Source organism: Anguilla rostrata, chromosome 6 (assembly GCF_018555375.3).
Source record: "Anguilla rostrata isolate EN2019 chromosome 6, ASM1855537v3, whole genome shotgun sequence".
NCBI lineage: Eukaryota > Metazoa > Chordata > Actinopteri > Anguilliformes > Anguillidae > Anguilla > Anguilla rostrata.
Window position 1 is genome coordinate 41,597,148 of NC_057938.1, and position 20,797 is coordinate 41,617,944.

The 20,797-nt window shown below is 38.1% G+C and overlaps 1 protein-coding gene across 1 annotated transcript in view; it reads left to right on the plus strand.

Moving 5' to 3' along the window:
* The window catches only part of dlgap2b (discs, large (Drosophila) homolog-associated protein 2b), a 130,295-nt gene that overhangs the window by 12,800 nt on the left and 96,698 nt on the right, over positions 1-20,797 (plus strand). The window contains exon 2 of the mRNA XM_064339752.1: positions 2,464-2,518. Within this exon, the coding sequence (XP_064195822.1) occupies positions 2,464-2,518 (55 nt within the window). The remainder of the gene's footprint in view (positions 1-2,463; positions 2,519-20,797) is intronic.

Consider the following 20,797-nt stretch of genomic DNA (forward strand, 5'->3'; position numbering starts at 1 on the left):
ATGGCGTTTCATCCTTCTGCGACACAATGATCCCAAACACACTGCTAAAGCAACAAAGGAGATTTTCCAAAGCCAAAAACTGGAAAATTCTTGACTGGCCAAGTCATTCACTTTATCTGAATTCAATTGAAGGTGTGTTTCATATGCTGCATAGAAAAAGGCAACTAGCTCTTGAAACCAAGCCGGAGCTGAAGATGTCTATGGGTCACAGACTTCAAGCAGTCATTGCATTCAAAAGATAAATGGCAAATTACTAAACATGACTGATTTCATTTACATAACATCAACATATCACAAACATTATGGTGCTCTGAAATGTGTGTGTGTGTGTGGGGGGTTGTTTAAAAGTGCTCTCATTTCTACACAACAAAGCCAAAGTGTATAAAATAACCTTACCAAACATTATGGAGCTCACTGTATATTATTCAAGTATGCAATCTGTTTCAGCTCTAAATCATACTTTCTCATCAGAGTGGTCTTCCTTGCCTAAATTATTCAAATATTCAAATAACAGTGGTGCATGTTCCATTTAACATAATAATCTGAGAAAATGCATTTTTTTTACCTGACATTTTGCGTAGTTTTGGCATTATGGGGATTTTGAGTGAGTGCAGATATACAAAAGTAATGTTTCATATTTTAAAAACAAAAACTCCAAAATGATTTTGTGTATATATTTTGCAGCAGAAAAGATAATTTTATGATGTATTAAGCCATTTCCGGTGTGTTCACTTCTGTATGTATACAGCGCTATGTTCTGTTGATTGCACTTTGGCAAATTTGCATAATGGACTTTGATTGCTGGTTTACATATATGCAAATTGTCTATGGGTTGGAAATGGGCATGTGTAGGCTGTTGTGTGTATGCAGAAAATGTACTATTGCTTTGAATATATCAGAGGAATATACAGTAAATATTTTACTATGGCCTGGGACACATTACAGTGAGTTAAAGGCTGGTTGGGCTGCTTTACATCTAGTTTCTACCTCTAATGTCAGCAAAAAAAAGTCCAATCAAGTTGATCAATGCACGCTATGTGTGACACAAAAGACTAAATTCATAATACAAAGTGTAAAATAATATATTCTAAAATATATATATAAAACATAGTACTTCTGCCTTTAAAGGGGGAAATACTTATTTTAGTAGTTTGTCCAAATGTGCCCTTGTTGTGTCCTAGAACACATTCACAAATTCAGGACATTTGGAGAACTTTCTGGAAATTAGTTTTTACAGCAAAACAGGAAATAAGCTGCATTTGGTGAGATCTAAGCTGGCGAAGAGAGGAGACAAAAAATCAAATTGGTATCCACACAGGAAATGAGGTCAACAGAGCTGTGGAGTTCCTTTGTTCTAGACTCCTCTATTGTGCACTCACTTCAATTATATGAAAGGATGGTAATGAATGGTTTACTGGTGATGCTCTGAGCTCAAATGAACACCCCATGCACTGATGTGTGACATATGTCCCTTTCTAGCAGCTTGAAAGGGTACAAATGAATGCTGTTAAATATATGCATTTCTTTGTTGCACAACAATCACAGTCACAAAAAAAATGATCACAAAATTTATTTTTTAGAAACTCTTATTGAGGGAAAGTACAGACATGCGCTATTATATTACTATTGACCACCTTCACAATGTTGTGCGACAAATCTGCTCTACGAACTTCATGTCCTACCATAAAATAGTAGTTTTTATCAGTTTGTTGTAGTTTGTTTGCATATTGTTAGTTTTTTAAATAGGTTTTACAGTATTTAGTGTTTGTTTTTTGTATTTACTAGTGTTTTTACTAGTTTACTAGTGGTTTTTGTAGCCTATATATTATTCTTTGTGTCTTTCGTAAGCAGCTAGCCAGATTTAACTAGCAAATGAATCTGTTGTTATTTGGATTCAGCACTCAAATGTTTGCTTAAATTTTTATTCATTATTGAGATGGCGACTGCAACATTAGCTACTTGCCATGCTAACTAGATAATGTTAGCAAGAACACAGAAGGAGAGCAGGTCTTGTAGTTTCTTCGGCCATAATGGTGCAATATATATTAGGAAAGTAAGAGCATATGCTTCTGAAAATTGAGCATTTTTCAGATTTTTGCCAATGGAGATTGTAGGCCTGTTTGTTTGTTATGCACCTTATTAGCTATGAAGGCCTCTATTAATTATTGTTCCTCTTTACACTTGTCCCCGTTTTCTTAAAAATTCAAATTCTTCTCCTGTCTTCAAACTGACTGAATGGTAATGGGGACATAACCACAATTTAAGGCAATATTCGGGATTAAATTCTGGATTTTTTTTTCCTGCGCATGCTATTGCATTGTGCCTGAATGAGTATGTGACAGCTAGCTTGGCCATTCCTTGACACAATGGCGCCATGCTGATTCCCCCTCCTCTGCCCACTGATTCAGGTCTTGCAGTGGAGTACCACTGCACTTCATAACGCTGTCTCTCTCTTCCCCTCAGGTGTTGCCAAGGATACTGCAGACGTACTGCTGCATCTTACCTGACACAAACACAGGTAATAGGCAAGCTTCTGACAAATGAATCAGGAAGATGAATCAAAAAAAAGGAGAACAAAATGAATGGCAGTTAATCCCACCCGATACCAGCCCAGTAGGTTTCGAGATCTGGTCTGGCACTTAGTCATCAAAAATTTTCATATTGTGTGCCCAGTGAGCAAGAGGAAATTTTATATGTAAATTACATGCACCATTGTATTTCTCATTTTCAATTTTTTAATTTAATAATTCTTTTAAAATCTAATAATTTTTCTGAGAATGGTATTAAAATCAAGTGCCATATTTAAAGACATTATGTTTAAATTGAGCTAAAAAGAACACAATTAGATGTGGAAGGCTAAACATGGAAATGTCAAATTTCTCTGACCAAATCTGATCAGAAGTCTGTGCCTTTTCATTTGCATGATTTTGTCATATGTGGATTCTGATGTCTTAGCAGGCCTGATTGAATGTAACCGCTCCCCTTGATCCCAAGCTTTACATTAAAATCTAGATATTTCTATTCAGATATTCCTGCTGAGAGATGCATTCACTTGTACTGTCAGCAGAATGAATAATATAAATTAAATATCATTAATTTCATGCAAGGTCCTGTGATCTTTCACACTTGATATGACTGTGGTGGGCTTTTAAAAAAAATCTGAAGTATTTGAATCCTGGTCCAAGTAGAGGATTGATGTTCTTATGTTTGAACAGTTCATGTGCTAGTTCTGAGGAAAAATACCATGTTGCAGATGTCTCCTCCAAGGTTATCTCTTATGCATGTCTGACTAAATGTGCTGTACAGTGCAGTTCTTTCAGTCCCAGATAGAAAGCGATTCCGGGCCGGATCTGTGCCGATTCCGGCTGACTTTGGGCTGGAATCGGCGCAGATCTTGCCCGGAGTCGCTTGCCATCTGTATCGGTCCTTCATGGCAGGGAACCCACATTTGCAAAAGCCTGCTTTCAGTTTTTTTTTTGTAGCGAGTGAAGCAGATTAAATCGGAATCACTGTGATTCTGAGATTTACATGATGTATTTCTTTGTTCCTGTCATTTTTTAAAAAGTATACCATTTTACGATCTTAAGTCATAGGCCTGTAACTCAGTGATTTAAGAGTAGGTGTCAGGTTAGCACGTTGCGCAGCTTTAAGTGCTCTGCTGTACAGTGTAAGAGTGGATGTGCGAGGGCAGTCTCTTTCTGAGGTGGGCTGCGAATCTGCTCTGTCTCCGTGGGATGCCTCCGCCCCTGTGCTGGGCTGGCGTGCTTTTGAAGCTCTAAGAGGTCTTTCCCGGGAGCTAGAGAATATTGTCATTTTGTGAGGTTTCATGTAGCTATGAGGATGCAGTCCAGGTGTGAAAAATGGTGGTGCTGGGCATAATGCTCCTGCTTCACACCTCAAGATTCTCTTCTGTCTCATTTGCTAAGGATCATTTCTGCACCTTGTTGATATATCTGACGTGTCAACGTTTCTTGTCAATAAAGGAAGAATGATTCATTTTCTAAGGGTAAAAAACTAAATTGTTCTAACATTTTTTAATTTGATCTGGCCTTTCTTTAACTCTGTTCTTGCGCAGTACGATTTTTTTACGGGCCACCACTGGTTTTTATCCTTTGGACCTGTGAGGAGTTCTTAAAAAAAACTTGGCCGTGTCTATTCTTAATCATGTCTTAACCTGAAGTATACATCAATTAGTTAGCTTGTTGCTCTTTGCTGTGAGTCATGGTTCAATGATACCGATGTATGTTGTGTGCTACAAAATGTTTTTTTTAATTTTGTACATTTGCTTTTGATGTGACACAATGTGTTTTTAGACGCTGGATTCAATTTTGTAGTGTCTGTAGAGAGGACCACTGCATGCTAAAGAACCCAACTGCTTGTGCTGTGTGCTGCTTGGTTCATGAATGCTAAGATGCGTCTGTGCAGAAGAAGCTTAAATAATGACAAGTACCTCAGTGCAGGTTTGCATGCTGTGTTCCAGGCTTGGTTTCCAATGTGTGCAGGTGGGTTGGTGAATGGCCTTGAGTGGGAATGTATATTCATTAGCAGATGGGAATCTGACCCCTGTCTGTATCAGCTGTGAATGAGCAGTACAGTGGTGTAGTGGTTAGGGTCTGGACTTTGTGACAATAAGGTGTGTTTCCTCCTGGGACACTGCTGTTGAACCTTTGAGCAAAGCTACACATGTACATTTCTTATATCTGTGCATAATACAAATGAGTGATGCATTTGATGTTAAAACCAAGGGGGCCTTCTAAGCACATTGTTATTGAAATAATAAAAACCAAGGAGGCCTGCTAGGCACATTGTTATTGAAATAATAAAAACCAAGGGACCCTGCCAAGCACATTTTTATTAAAATAATAACAACCAAGGCAGCCTGTTAAGCACATTGTTATTAAAATAATAATAAGAATAATGATGATGATAATAATATAAAAATTAAAATGATGTTCCACACATTTTGCATTTAATATCATTGCTCTGCCTGAAGTTCTGAATTACACCATGAGGTGGCGATATGTTCCTGCATGACGTTATGCATTTCAAGCAGTTTGACCGTAGTTTTTTTGCAGGGAGAGATTGTACTATTCAGTATATTTAAATTAAACTCATGCAATTAACCAAACACTTATCTGTAGCTCTTGCCATGATAATAAACAAAAAAACTGAAGTGAATTGCCCCAGTATTTTTGTGAAACACCTGGAATTACCTTCCGAAACTGTGTTGAAGAAGCAGACCTCTAGTGAAGAGGACATCTGTGCAATAATAGAATGGGCTGGTGCTTCTGTTGTGTGTGAGTGGAGGACAAGCATTATGTCTTATTGATGAAATACTAGTCAATATAGACCCCTGGTGGGATAAGGCCAATTTCTTTCCACCCCTGTGGACTCCTGGTCATAGTTTGCAGATGACATAGCCTATTCGAGACTGAGGCTTGAACCTTTTATTGTACGACCAGCCCTCCCTTGTGATTAACCTTTCCTGTTTGAGCTGCTCACAAATTCACCAACATATTTAAGTAATGGATTAAGATATGTTAGGTTTATGCTGAGAAAAATGTTTTTTCACATTATTTAATATACAGTATAGGGCAGTTTTTATATATTAGCAAGCATTTTGTGCGATGTGTGTTTACTATAACGCTGTCAGATGAAAAAAGATCAACTAGTTAATCCCAGGGTTTTCTGTGATTAATTGTGGTAAATCCAGTTTGAAACCCCAGGTAAAAATGTTTTCAGTCAAAAATAAAATTGTATTTTTAAGGTAACAAAAGTACAGAAACAAGTAAAATTCATATGAAATGAGACTGTTTAACAGTGTCTTAGTTGATATCAAGAATAAAGGCAAATGTAAGGTCTGCAAAAAAATTAAGGTTTAACTTCTGCCAAAGGTGCTTTTCTTATTGATGCAGGGTGGGTAAATGCTTATATATATATATATTGTTTGTCAGTTTTTGTCATTTAACTTTTAAGTGCTCTGGGGCAGTCAATGACTACAGCCACACCTTGATTTCACGTCTCACCTGAGAAACAGTCCCTCATACAGCACAATAACCCAATTCCCGTACTGGGGAATAGTTCTTTTTCCTTTTTTCTTGATCTGAAGGGACAATCGCCACTTTTATGGTTAATATATTTGCACAAAGCATTGGTAGTTGCAGATGTGATAAATGCAATGTTTCCATTAAGTTATTTAAGGATGGCTTTATTGATCTCAAAAACTTCTATCAAAAATACTACCTCAGCTATCATTGCCTCAGGAGTCCCTCACACCCTTGATAAAGGTAAATAAAGAAAGAGCAGTACTGGAATTCTAACAAAATCTTCTACTTTAATAATAATTCAGTGGAATGAAATAAAACACTTCTAATTATAGATTTATTTCCAAAAAAAATCTGTCATGAATATTCACACAGTTTTCAGTACTTTGTCCACCCTCCCTTTCCAATGATAACATTAGAGTTGTCTTTTATACATATTTTATGAGATTGGTGTACATATTGAGTGGGCTCTTTGACTGTTCCACTATACAGAATCTTTCAAGATCTTTCAGATCCTTCAATCTGTGCTTGGGGACACATTTTCATTTGAAACACATTTTCAACTGACGATTGAGCTGGTCATTCCAAAACAATTCCTTTGTGGTTAGTTATCAATTTATTTATCAATTTTGAGCTATGCTTGGGATCATAGTGTTGGTGGAGGACTTGCTGTGGATAAGAGCATATGACGCAAATATCCATTTGTGGCTCGGTTTGAGTTTCTGGCAGAGGGAACAAGCTTTTTTGGCCGAAATGTCACAGTACTTACTGGAGATCATAATTTCTTTGACCTTAACAAGAACCCCATAACCAGTAGATCAAAACAACCGCCTAACATAAAAGGTTTATTGCCATATTTGACCATAGGAATGATGCTCGTGTAGGGGAAAAACCTCTAATTATAGAATAGTGCAGGTAGATAATTAAAACATGTCAGTTTTAACAATCCTCACACGTAGGCACGAAGGAAGTCAGGTGACATAAATATAAATTTACATAGCCTCACATGGGGTTTCTAACTATGCTACCCATTCATAATTAATCAGTCTCATACAATTACGACCTTACACTTTTCAACAGAAGCATCTTCCTTCCAAAAAAGATAAATGGTTACATCTGCATCCAGTGCCATTTTGCAATCTAAATGTTTATTTTTATTGATTTCTCTCGGAAGAAGAGAGAAGTTTTTTGTGGCAACCCCTCCAAAAATTCTGTTGTCATATTGTAAAGGTATAACCAAGTTTGGTAAATCTCCAACTTTGGCTCTTTCATTAGTTCTTCCAAAACATCTGCCTCTGTGCGTGGGGGGCAAGATATATTTGTGTTTTCTACCAGGTTTTCTGTGGCCTTTACCAGGTTTACCAGTGTTCCAGTGGTTTTATATTTCTTAATTATTGACCTAATAGTGGAAAGTGGTATCTTTAAAAATTTTTTTTAACCAATTCCTGACTTGGAGAGGTCACCAACCCCTTGTGTTTTCTATTGCCTTTCCCCATGGTGATGAATGGCCTCATTATGATGTATGTTACCTCATTTTATACCCCAATGAAACAGGAAGCCACAGTGGAAATTGGAGTTTATTTTCTCACATAAAAAAAATTATTTTTGAGTGGATACAGATGCTTGTGGCTGTGCCTGGTCAGTTTAGAAACACAATGGAGTCACAGCCACAATGTTGGACAAATTCTGGTTCAAATTGGATGGCAATACCACCAATGATGTGTATTGTTCATTGTTTTTCTAAGCTGGTATTATGTCTAGGCGGGTTTCCAAAAAGGCCATTTGGAGACTCTAAAAGGACACTTGTTAACCAAATGATATTATAGGTCTATTAGAGGTGCAAAATACTATATATTGTGTACTATGTACCCATGGAAGAAGTAGACTGACATGTGCTCCCTTTCCTCTTGCCTATCACCCTCCCTCTCCCTGTCCCTCTCCTTGCTTCCCCATTGCCACCTCTGGCAGCAGCAGGTCTGAAAGATTGTAGATCTTAGCTACATTAGCAAATGTAGTTTACTAATCCATTGATTGAGGTCCAATGGTTGACGTTTTCACCAAATACTCCACACCCCATCAACATGCCAAACACATCCCACAATTTCACATGCCACATTTATTATTCAAAATCAGGCCTACTTCTTATTTCTAAGCGTACCAAATAAAAAAATAATAATTTTAAGAATGTATTTGGATGCTCATCAATATAAAATGGTCCTTCACTGAACATGCCTTCTGTTGTGGAGTCAAAGCTGTTTTCACTATCGTCCTCAGAAATATTCACTCAGATGAGTGATTTCTTCCAAGGCCTTCAAATGCCGAGCCTTCTGTTTAGACTTAGGCATTGCAGAATAAGTTTTTGTTGTAAAAATTATACTTTTATTTGTATAGTGCCTTTTACCGAGAACTGTTATAAAGATGCTTTACAGAATACCAGAAATGGGGCAAGAAACAGAGCAGAAGAGCAAAAACCAGGCCTGAACCCCTAAAAAGCAAGGACATGAGGTTAAAAATAAAAAAATAAAAAAATACTCACAGTGGGGAGAAAAACCCTTAAATGATAGTGAGAAGTAAATCTCAGGAAGAACCCGGCTATAGTGGGGAAGCAGCCTGGTGTAAAGTAGTGCTAAAGGAAGACAGCTGCAGTTGATGAGAGACTAATCTTAAGAGCTGTGAAAAAAAATCACTAAAACAGTGTTCAGTGACATCACCAGCAGTCTCCAGAGGGCATCGGTGTACATTTTGCAAGCCACCGTATGCAGAAGCCTTTGAGAGCAGAATTCTGGAGGCTGTGAGAATTCAAGATGCAAACCTCTCACCAAAAATACAGAGATGAGCCAGAAGGTTCTGGATCAAGGTTTTATGGACAAATGAGACCAAAACTAACCTTTTTCAAAGCAATGGAAAGCTGAAAGTGTGGAGAAAGAACGGAATAGCTCATGATCCAAAGCACCCTCCCTCATCTGTGAAATATGGAGGAGGTAGAGTCATGGTTTTGGCATGTACGGCTGATTATGGAACTGGCTCTCATCTTTATTGACGATGTAATAGAGAATGGCAGCAGTAGCATTAATGTGGAAATATACAGACAGGTTTTGTCTGGCTGTGTGCAAAGAAAGTCCACCAACCTCATTGACTTGCGCTTCATCCTGCAGCAAGACAATGATACCAGACACACTGCCTACACAGTCATCAATGGGAAAGGTTTGGATTGGTCAAGACTGTCACCTGATTTAATCCAACTGAGCATGCCTTGCTGAAGAAGAGGCTGAAGACTTCCCAAAATAAAGATCAACTATTGGGGGTTCCCAGGTGTCCTGGCTAAATTCACAACCTGTGTCTCTGAACCTGTCACCTAATCATCCCCCAGTTTAATTGGCTAGAATTAAATTAAATCCACATCAGCTAATGTGTGGAGAGCGTTCTGGCGTAAAATGGCTGCTGTGCATCACCCAGGTGGGTGCTGCACATTGGTTGCGGTTGAGACAAGTTTCCCCCTCATTGCTGTAAAGGGCTTTGATCGTGAGAAAATTGCTATATAAATGCAAAGCATTATTATTATTATTGTTATGAAGTGGAAATGGCTGCTGTGAAGATACCAAACATTTGGTGATGTCAGTGGGTCATAGACTTGATGCAGTTACTGCATTTGAGGGCTATGCAGCCCAATATTACACTGCATTGCTTTGATTTACTTAAGTTCAGCCGTTAACTTAATTTGCACAGCTGGAGATGGGGGACTCAACACATAAACAGCTGTTTCTGTAAATTGGTAAACCATACATGCAAGATACCATGAAATAAATACCATGAAAATAAAAGCTAATAGTCTGTACTTTTGTCTCATATTCATCTTTTGATCTCAAATAAAAATGCCTATAGTATAGAGCTAAAATAAGAAATTTCATTTTGTACAGCCTTCATTGCTGATTTTTATGAAGGGTGTTAGTCAGTTAGTCAAGGTGTTAGTTTATAGGGCACTGTACATAGCACTTGTTCATTAACGTCCTCTCTGTTATACTTCTTTTCCCTCAAAGGACTCTGAAAATGTTATGCCTTTTTACTCACCGGGTGTAGTTATATTGTGTATTATTTGGTAGTTAGCTGTCCTCTTTTTGACTTTCTGCTTCGCAGAGTACATTGTAAGTCCCAAAGGGTATTTATTCATCAATTTTAACCAGATTCTTAAATTGATTGAACTGAGAATTTAAATAATTGTAATGTAAAAAGGGGTGGGCATATGGCTCGTAGTGGCAGGCAGTACCCATCCCTGCCTCAGCAACAGTCTGTGTGTTTTTTGGGTCTTCTGGGCCCTTCCTGCACGTTCATTTGTATTGTTAGGAGTGTAATGCTAATGTGATTTTAAAGGTTTCAAATGGAGTAAAATGAACATGCTTTTAATTATGTCAGTTTTGATCACCTGTTTGTATATTTATTTGTGCTACAGAAAAAAACAAGTCTCTGGAGAAAATATAATTGTCAAGCAGTGCTTCTTCCTTGTAAGCAGGGAGTGGAAATCCTGGGTTGCACTGTGATGGTTTAATTAAAGCTCACCTTATTCAAATAAGGGGCAAATAACAAGACCGTGTGACACTAATGAAATGCGCCTCTGGGATTAAATTTGGCCTGTTTCAAACGGAAGTTCAGTATCAGATGCAAACAATTTGGGTTTTTAACTCAAATTTTCTCACTGACTTAATATTTCCACAACATAAAGCATAAAATGTTATGCTCTTATTACGAGCCATCTTGCCCATTCAATGTGATTATCCTCATCCATTTTTACATCTCAAATTTGAGTATTAAAATGCATTTTGACTTGACTGTCCCAATATATATGGAAGGCGCTGTATCATTCTAACAGAGGCTGGTGGAGATTAGAGTTAGAAACCATTTTGAGTGTCTTTTGTGCTTTTAAAGGGAGAAACACTGCTCTTGTAGTCTATTGTGTCCCCAGAGTAGCAGCCTGTAATATTTCCTGTGTGGCCTGGATATATGATTGGAAATATAGTTTCATTCACAGAATGTCTGAAATTGGCATCAATATCTTCAGATCACAGTTTAACAATGAAATGGGTCAATATGACCCTGCACACTGTTGGATGTTTACCTTGGGCATGATGGTTTTAGTTGCATCCCTACTTATGGAAGTCAACTGATCATTCTCACACAAGTGATGATTAATCTGCACGCTACATGGTCTTGGATAGTGAGCGGATATAACCTCTCTAATCTGTCAAAAGTTTTTCTCTTCTCAGACACCACCTCTGGCGACTGTCTTCTTTTTCAGTTTTGGGGTACTGTTTGTGTTTGTTCTAAGTAACTGTTGGTAACTACCTGTAAGTTAAAACCAAAAAATCAGGGAGAAAGTTTGGTGTCAAAAATTGGAAAATTGTGGCAAATGTTTAGTCTCATGTTCAACAGTTATCGATGGCCAAATGAATGTAATAATAATGTAATGGCTATTTCTTGTTCTTTAAACCATTGTCTATTCAGGGGTACAACAGCAGCTAGGTGTACTGTGCATAGTGACAAGTTTATGCAAGTGAGTTCACGCTGCCATCAGGGTGTTCTGGCTATGTGCTAGCTCAATACATACAGACATTTTTTAGAGGGGAGGTAGTGACTATACCAGTTGGCATCCAATGAGCAGTGATTGATTGACCTTTCTCTTATCCCACAAGTTGGCTCCCTTGAGATCAGGACTGTTTTTCTGTAGACTCAGAAGCAGGGTTTTTGTCTATATCAGGGGTCTGCAACCCTGGTCCTGGGCAAATTCAGGCCTGGTAGTATTCGTTTGCACCTTAAAATCTGCAACTATCCTCATGCTCGGTGCCAAATCTATCAAGAAACGAGAAAATGCAGTCAGCAACTAGTTCATCCAAATAAACCAAGCAAGGTGAGTTCAGTTATTAACTGCTATAAATGGTCAAAAAACCAAAAGACCCTGTGGCTCTTGAGGGCCAGGTTTGCAGACCCCTGATGTATTCTGAAAGAGACAAAAAAACTATGATCTTGACATTTCTGTGTAATTATGTTTGGAAACAATAGCCACGCACGTACTGGTATTTTTACTAGCAAGTGATAATTTTTCAGTCTGTTGCTTGTCAAAATCATGAATTGTTTTTAGGTTCTTTACCATGCTAATGGTTAAGTTGTGAAAACAATACATATATTAATGTCATGGTGTCTGATGAGATTTTAAGAATAAGAAAATCACAATGGTGGCCCTTTAAAATATACCTACTGCACAGCTCATTGCATCGCCGAGGGATTGGGGTAATGGCCCTTGTAATGATACTTGTTCATCAAGCTGCTTCGCACCATGGCAACTGCGATAAGCTCAGAATCCGTATGCCGCTCTGACTCGTGTGGCTTCCGTGATGCTGTGCGAAGGTGTGTGGCTTGAATTTTGACTCTTCAAATCCAAGGGAGTCGCCTTTAAAATGTTGAAAAAGATGAGCAAGACTAGCAGAGTGGTATTCAAATTCGGTCTTGGGGATCTTCTGCGTATGCTGGTTTTCGTTCCAACTTCGCTTGCAATCTCAGAATTTTAACAAGCTGTTAATTTTTCATAATTAGCTTTTCATGTTTGGAGGGATTATTTACCCTCTTAAGCCACATTATGTCAGAAATAGCTGTACATGCTATTAAGATAAAAGTCCAATGTTCACATGGTGCTATATTGCAAACAACTGCATAGAAAGAGGTGACAAATTTTAAACTGATCAAATTCAGGACTGAGACTCTAATTGGGTCATTGAACACATCTAAGTAAATCTTTTTTTCCTCTTAAACTAATTAACACCATGCACGTTTGGCTCGTTATCATTTGCTCTGTTTTTGAATTCTTCATTATCTACCAAATGGTTAGTTTTAGTGGTCAGGGGCCTATTGAGTCACTTCAGACTTTAACTTGATCAGGTAGATAATTTTGTAACCTCTTTTTATGCAGTTGTTTGCACTATAGCACAACAAGCATAATGTCAGCATGGGGCTTTTATTTTTCATGGCATGCATAGCTATTACTGAGATAGTGTGACTTAAGAGGGTAAATAATCCCTCTAAATATGAAAAGAACCTATTTATTTATTTAATTATTGACCTTTATTTATACAGGGTAGGTTGACTGAGCATGAATGCTCTTTTGCAGCAGTGCCCTGTGAATGCCCCCCAAGTAGGCAAACTTGCATGTCTGATTAAGAAAAATGAATAGCTTGTTAAAATCCTGGTGTTGCAATTGTGGTTGGAATGAAAACTAGCATAAACAGAGGGTCCCCAGGACCAAGTTTGAATACCACAGGGCTATATCAATTCATCTTTGTTGATACTTCATGAAATTTGACTGGTATTTACTAAGCACTGGAGACTTTGACTCTGACCTCTCTAATAGAGCTTTTATGATTTATGACTTGAAACTCTAGCTCAGGCTAATGCCTCACATTTGGACCTGAGCTCTGCTGTTGTTGACTTGAACAGCACTTTTTCGCTGTTGGAATACTCAGCTGCAGCACTGTGTGTGTGTGTGTGTGTGTGTGTTCTACTGAAACTTTTGAGACCTTGAGAACCAGAGTTCTCCATGGGACAATTAAACATTAAACATAATGCAGCAAATCAAAATGGCCCCTCATCTGGATTCTGAGTTATTCAGAGTCCATTTCTCAAATCTGAACATGATTACTTACATGATTAAAGTACAGTATATATCAAGAAGATGAATGTTTTTCTATGGATTCTGTTTTAATCAATTCCCAATAGATTTTCATAAAATAAAATAAAAATGGATAGACTTGCAATTAAATCCTTTCCAAAGCAGAGTTTTTTTATTACTTAGTTTGCAGTTTAGTTGCATGGATTTTCAGAAGTGGCTCTGGGGTTTCTGGGATGCTTTTGAGTGCCAGCACCCCACCCCCTCACCACCCCACCTCAATGTTCAGTCAAGAGTGCATGCACTTGCATCTCTGCAGTGCAGGCTGTACTAGAGGAATACCAATCATGTGCAAATGAGCCCCGAAATGTGCTGTTTTTGCTCCCATGTTTTTTCTTCTCTCTTTAAAAGAACAACCCCTTCTGAAAGAAATAGGAAATATTTGAAGTTGGACCAAATGAGAAGTTTGATAGGTGATAAAACAAGAGATCTACTCCTTTGGGTGTTCAGGCCATATGATTGGATGTGAGTGATGGAATGGTCTGTATGGACATGGTTCTGGAAGACTCACCCTCTCAATAGTATACTTTTTGCTGTGCATTGGAAATAATTAAATAATGATGGATTCAGCTGTGAGGGAGTATGGTATACATCATTGTCTGCTCTAATTTTATACCAAAGTTTCTTATGCAGTAACTGCATGACCTTTGGCGATTGGCCTAAGGTCATGCAGCCGAACACTAGGGCTGCAGTACTTTTCAATGCAGAGCTTTCAGTTTGATACTGAAGTCAGGGTTAACAATATAGTCAAACAATTAGTGGTCACTGTATTAGGTACACCTGTTCATGTACTCAAAACAGTAAATTGTGTGGCTGCAACTTACTTTATAAAGCATGCAGACATAGCGAAGAGGTTTGGTTGTTCAACCAAACGTATTACTGACTGGCTTAACAAGTTACTGGTACATTAGTTAACTTAGTAGCCTTGTAGATGTAGCTATAAAGGTAGCTAACAAGGCTATCTACCTAGCTAGCAGGTGTGAATTACACCAGATAGCTAACTTTAGCTAAGTACCTAGCAGTTGTGATTTTGATAGCCATTAGCTAGTTAGCTACCCAAATATACTGTAGGTAGCTTGCGAGATGAATTTGGTTAATTTCAGTTATATTCATATTGCGTAAATATCTTGATGTTATTTAGCAAGGCTAATGTTGACTCTTTGAATGCATTGTGTACGGTTTGCTTATGTATGTAAAGTTACCAGTATGTCAATTATAATATTTTCCTTCTAAATAGTGCTATCTAGCTTGCTGACCAGCTAGCTAGTGATAACTATGTACGTTGCAATTATGATTTAGATAAGTTAGCTAACACGCTATAATAACTTCTTTAGCTAGTGCGCTAATAATGGGCAAAAATGTCCTATGCAGGCCATGCGTGAATAAGCACATACACACAAGTGATAGCACTGTATCCAATAAGGGGTTGTTGCATCACAATGGCAGCGTAACTGTAAACAGAAGGATGCAGCTAGCTTTGGGGATGCAGCTACTGTCGTAACACTGGATAGAAATGATAGGACATAATGACATCTTAGCATTAGAACATCTGTATTGGTACCCTGACTTGCCGTGCACGTTTAGGGAGGTAAGTCAGTCAGTTGAGTTGGGAAGTTAGAGTGGTGAGTATGATCAATCACATCTGCAAATGTGCAAAAATTGAAAACACATACACACACACACACACACATAGAATTCAGGCTGTTCTGGAAGAAAAAGGGGTGTCCTACCCGGCATTTGGTGGGTGTACCTAATAAAGTGGCCACTGAGTGTAAATTGTCAGACAGTATTCCACAGTTTTACAGTTTAACAAGTGTACCTTCCACCAGCATGTACCTTAGGATGCAGCTGTCAACACCTTTTGTTTTATATTGATTCTTTTTGAAATTGGTCGTTTTTGTTTGTGTCTGATGTTATCTGATATAGACCCCCACCCCCCCAACCAGCCCTCTTACTGCTGTGTGCTTGGGATTTTTACATTATCACCTTGCCTCAATGTCATGGCAACAACATTGGTAGGCTGTGAGCCTGCTGGAGGATCTTGTTATAGGAAGTGACATTCTCAGGACTTCCTGTACGTGCTGTGGTTTGGTTCCTCGGGGAAGCTGATCTGACCTTGTGGCGACGGCTTTGGAATGGTGATGGGGGGTGACTGAAACTCGCCACAATACTGCAGAAAGGCTCAAACCCCATAACCAAGCAACTGGATGGCCATTTGAAATTGCTTGGTCGCGGTCAGGGGTGATCTTGTTTGACGATGCTAATTTGTGCATTTAATTAATTGCATGGTTTGCTTACTTCATCTCGTAGACTCTAGAGGCCTGTGCATTCATTTATTTCTCTGCGTGGTTGGTGTGATGGACATGGGGTGGGGGAGGATTCGGTAAATATTCCTGATCATTATCACTTCATATGTATTCAGCTTAGTGTAGAAAACCAAGAGATTAAACAGAATTTCATTCCCAGCAGGCTATGATCTCAGTGTTGCCGTACTTTGTACCAGAAATAAGTTGAGTAAGGGGTCAAATGTTCACAAGTTAGATATAAAAAGAGAGGAAGAAGCCAAATCTGTCGGGAGTTGCATTACTTGTTGAGTTTTTCTTAGTTGTGTAAGCCTGATAACGGTATATTGGAACCAGGAGCTGCCTTTATACAAGATTCTATCCCTAGCCAGTGCAAGCTGTATTCTGCCAGTGCAAGTTGATGGTGTATTCTTCAGCAGTTCTAGATCTCTCCTTAATCCCCTCTTCCTCTCTCCCTCTCCTCACCTCTTCTTTACACCTCGCAGAACATGTTTGAGCTGTGTCTTTATTCTCTGAGTCCAGTGCAACCCCAGTGACACAGGTGCTAAACTTGTAAAGGTTTAATATTACCTCACCTGTGTGATTCTTTTCCAGCTCCTCTCAAACTTATGGTCTCTGTATGGATGAAAGCTGGAGGTGTGGACCTTGTGCCAAGAACCCCAGTCTGTGCAGTTCACAATGTTGATTCAGAGAGATGTACCTACTGCTGGAATGCAGCCCATTGGCACAGTAGAATATTGATGGAGATTGTCCATTGGCAATGATCAATGGCAAAATAACTGCTGACATGGAATCTTTAAATTGCTGGAACCTGTTCCCTCTGAAAGACCAATGACTGCTGCCAGTTGCACATCTAACAGTCTGCTTTACGCTTGTGTCCTTATAGCATGTTTATGTGCTGATCTTTTCTGGACAAATACCTGTCATATACAAAATAATAAAAACAGCATGTTAACATAAAAAATGAGTAAAAATATTGCTTTTTTTTGCGAAGAACAGCTATCCTAGAAAGCTAGTTTGTTAAAGCAGAAAGTTGCACTGTTTTATTTCAAAGTGGAAATAAAGGAATATGTCTTGGGAATTCTGACATCAATCATTTTTAATGCATCTCCCTGGCAGTTCTTGAAAGGATTCAGCTCATAATTAACATCTTATAGTGGGCAATTGAGGTGACAGCTTCAAGCAAGATTTTCTTTTTCATTGTTTTTGATGAATGTCTAAGTCAGTGAACACAAGCTATCACTGTCAAGCATCATAAAATGGATATTGTTACAAGGAAATGATACTGCAACTTCGTTGCTCTAAGCTTTTTCTTATCCTTGTTGCTGAGCCATAGACAAACTGTCTGTAAAATCATGTTGATAAAGGAGGTCTCCATATGGTGTGACTAGATGGTGAGACAAGGACAACAAACAAGGACAGAGCAGGGTTATCCTAAGCCAAATGCTAAAGATGAACTAAACCCATTAAAGTTAAGTTCATCTTTAGCATTTGGCTTAGGATAACCCTGCTCTGTCCTTGTTTGTTGTAGCACTTCTTGATGTGAAGGCTCATGTGTGCAATATAGGTTATCATCTAGTAAATTTATTTTTTTGAAACGTACATTTTTGCTAAAGACCCATTACAATAGACTTGAAATGAAACATAGTTCAGCAGATTTTTTAGAATCCAGATATTCTTAGTTTATTCTTTAAGTTTCCCTGTATTTATACTTTAGAGCGACTCACAACTTGGGTGTTTTAGACAAGGTCTATGTGGGAAAAATTGGCATTGGCTGTGCCGGATTCCCTTGGGCTGAGAGCAACAGGCAGTGAATAAACATTACCAGGAAATGGGTTACAGTTACAGGAGTACTGTCATCCATTAGATATTTTGCAATGCAAAAAATATCTGACAGTATATGCTGCAGACAGAAAATAAAGATGCAGAAGTGAATGATTGGGGTAGTCCTGTGCTAATTGCACATTCCCCGCATCATTTTACTGTCTGTAACATTTTTTGTCAGACTTTTTTGAAAGTAAACCATTTAATGGATGGCAGTGCGTCTGCAACTGCAACTGTAACGACCTGATACAGCACCACAGAGAGTAACAGCAATAGTAACCCATTTCCTGGTGATGTTTTTCCTCATTGTTTGTGCATGCTTTTTTGACTGCTTGTCAAAAATGAACAAACATGTACGGAGCAACCAAAGGGTTCCTGAAGCATGCTGGGTATAAGAGGCTCTCATTGCAAGATTCTGTTAAATCTGCTGGGTGATCTTGCTTTCTGTGGGTGTGGAGTACTACAAAGATGGCAGAGGTTTTGCATTTTGCATTACACTACGATGCTAATGGCTCAGTAGACGTTGGGTACAGTAGTTGACTTGGGTCAGGCCATTAGTTCTGTGCTCTGAGCCAGTGTTACCCACTAGTTGAGAATTTATTTATGGTGGTCAGCTTTGTCCATGTGTTTGCCGGATGGGGGTGTTTCACTTTTGAGGATTGTTTGTACAGTTTATTAAATTTTATTGTAATTGCTTTTTAACATTTTCTGCCCTCTCAGAGTTCACATTTTACGAGTTACGGCACTTTATTATGTATTTGTTTTTACTTTTGCTGTGTCTCCAGATGAAAATGAAATCTGTACAGCACTTTCTGCATCGAGTTAAATCGGCGACACAAAGAATGAATAGAATGAAAAAAAACCCCATAGAGTAAAAGTTTTATGCTATCAGAATGATTTGGAAGATAGTATCACATACAAATTCTGAACATAAGTTAAGGGTTTTAAAGCCTTTGGTGCCTTGTATCCAAAATGCCCTAATGTCCAGAGAACACAATGGTTTCCATAAATTTCAGTTAAAGTTCTTGCTTTTTAGACTATGTCCATATAATGTTCATAGACTGTTAAGTAAGATAATTATCTGGGAAAAGAAGTTGCAGATAGAATACTGGTGACTGGCCAACGTTTCCAAATATCACATGTAGTGATTCTAATCAAAACTAAGCCTGAGGATATGAGCTGTTATTTTACTGTATTGCTAATAGCTCTTACTCTAAATATATAATGTGAAGGCTTTGCACATTGCTATACAAGATGTCCATTGGTATCAACCATGAAATGTCTGGAGTCTGAATGTGACAGGTTTTGAATAAGTCTCATCCTGCTTGCTGTATGTTTTTATCTGTGACTGCACTTCTTTTCTTAATTTGTTTTGGTACAGATAGACACTTCGTTTTCTGGGCACAGATTTGAATCCCATAAACACATCATATTTATGATATCACAAATATGCTCTGTATTTAGACAATGACTCACTAACTCTCGGGTTAGCAGAATAAAAAAAAGTTCAAATGCGGATTTTCACTGCTAACATGTTTATTCATTGGACGATAAACAAGTGATGAGTCAAACTGCTTAGGCCTACTTCACAGCCCTAACATTTCTATGCTGGAAACTTAAGATGATATAAAGCACTTAACTGTCCTCATTCGGACTTTGCTAAACACAATTTCAAAAATGGACTATCCAACAAAACAAATACTTAATATGAAACATTCCAAAATGTATAGAATATACAGCAAATATACAGTAATAAATATTTGTGTTTTGTTTTTTTATTAAAATTTCTTTTTTAAATTATCGTCCAATTTGGGGCTGTACATATCCAGTTCCCACCATAATTTGGAACGTCCAGTTATCTATAACCACGCAGCCATATTCATGTGCAAATCCAACTGCCGAGTCAGGAGAGCGTAGGCATCCACGGTTCTCCTCCAAAACAGACGGTTTTACCCGCTGCTTCTTTCCACATTGCACACCGCAGCCAAGCTTGCATAGAGTGGAGTTGGCTGAAGACCTTTTACAGTATATGCAGCTTCAACATGCAGTCCACGCGTGCCTGATTGACCAGCAGGGGCCGATAGATAGAGATGAAATGCGGACCCCTAACCTACTGAACACTCCCATACCCAAGGTGACACAATCGGCATTTGCACTTTGCCCAAAATGGAGCTACAGGTTACAGTTGGCACTGACACGGTCTGGATTTCATCCGAGACCATGTGGGGGCTGATCCATGCAGAGTTTGGTGCCTTAACCGAATGAGCCATCCAGCAGCCAATATTTACATGTAGTTTTATGTCAATTTTGTTTAATGCTTTTTGAATATATCTTCTTTTTTTTACATTGAAAAAATAAATTATATTGAGAACAGACTTTTTCAACTAGATTTTTGAGCACTTAAGAAACTTTTTCAGCCTCATTTTAATATAATTAATTGCTGGCCCTCACAGGGTTGAATTTACCCTTTCTGAAGGGGCGCTGACTGTTCTCTAACTAGGGGTGCAGTTGGTCGCTCATTTGCTGACATTCACCTTTTGTGTCAAGTTGGAGTGTGTCTGTGTAGTTTCCTGCACTACTGAATAAATATGTCTAGCCTGTAGCTATTGCCTGGTTCTGCGATTGTGTATTGAGCAGTGGTTTATTGCACAAATAGTTATGAGCTCCTGTTGTATGGCATTCCGTGCACCTGCAAATTCAAATTCAAATTCAAATTGCTTTATTGGCAGGAAATACATAGGTACATATTGCCAAAGCATCATAAATCAATTCAAAATACATATTTACAGTGGAATACTAATAATAAACATTCTATAAAAAAAAAAATAGAACAATAACAATAATTTAAAGAAAAAATAAAAATAAATAAATAAATAAATAAATAAATAAATAAATAATAATAAAATTAAATAAATAAA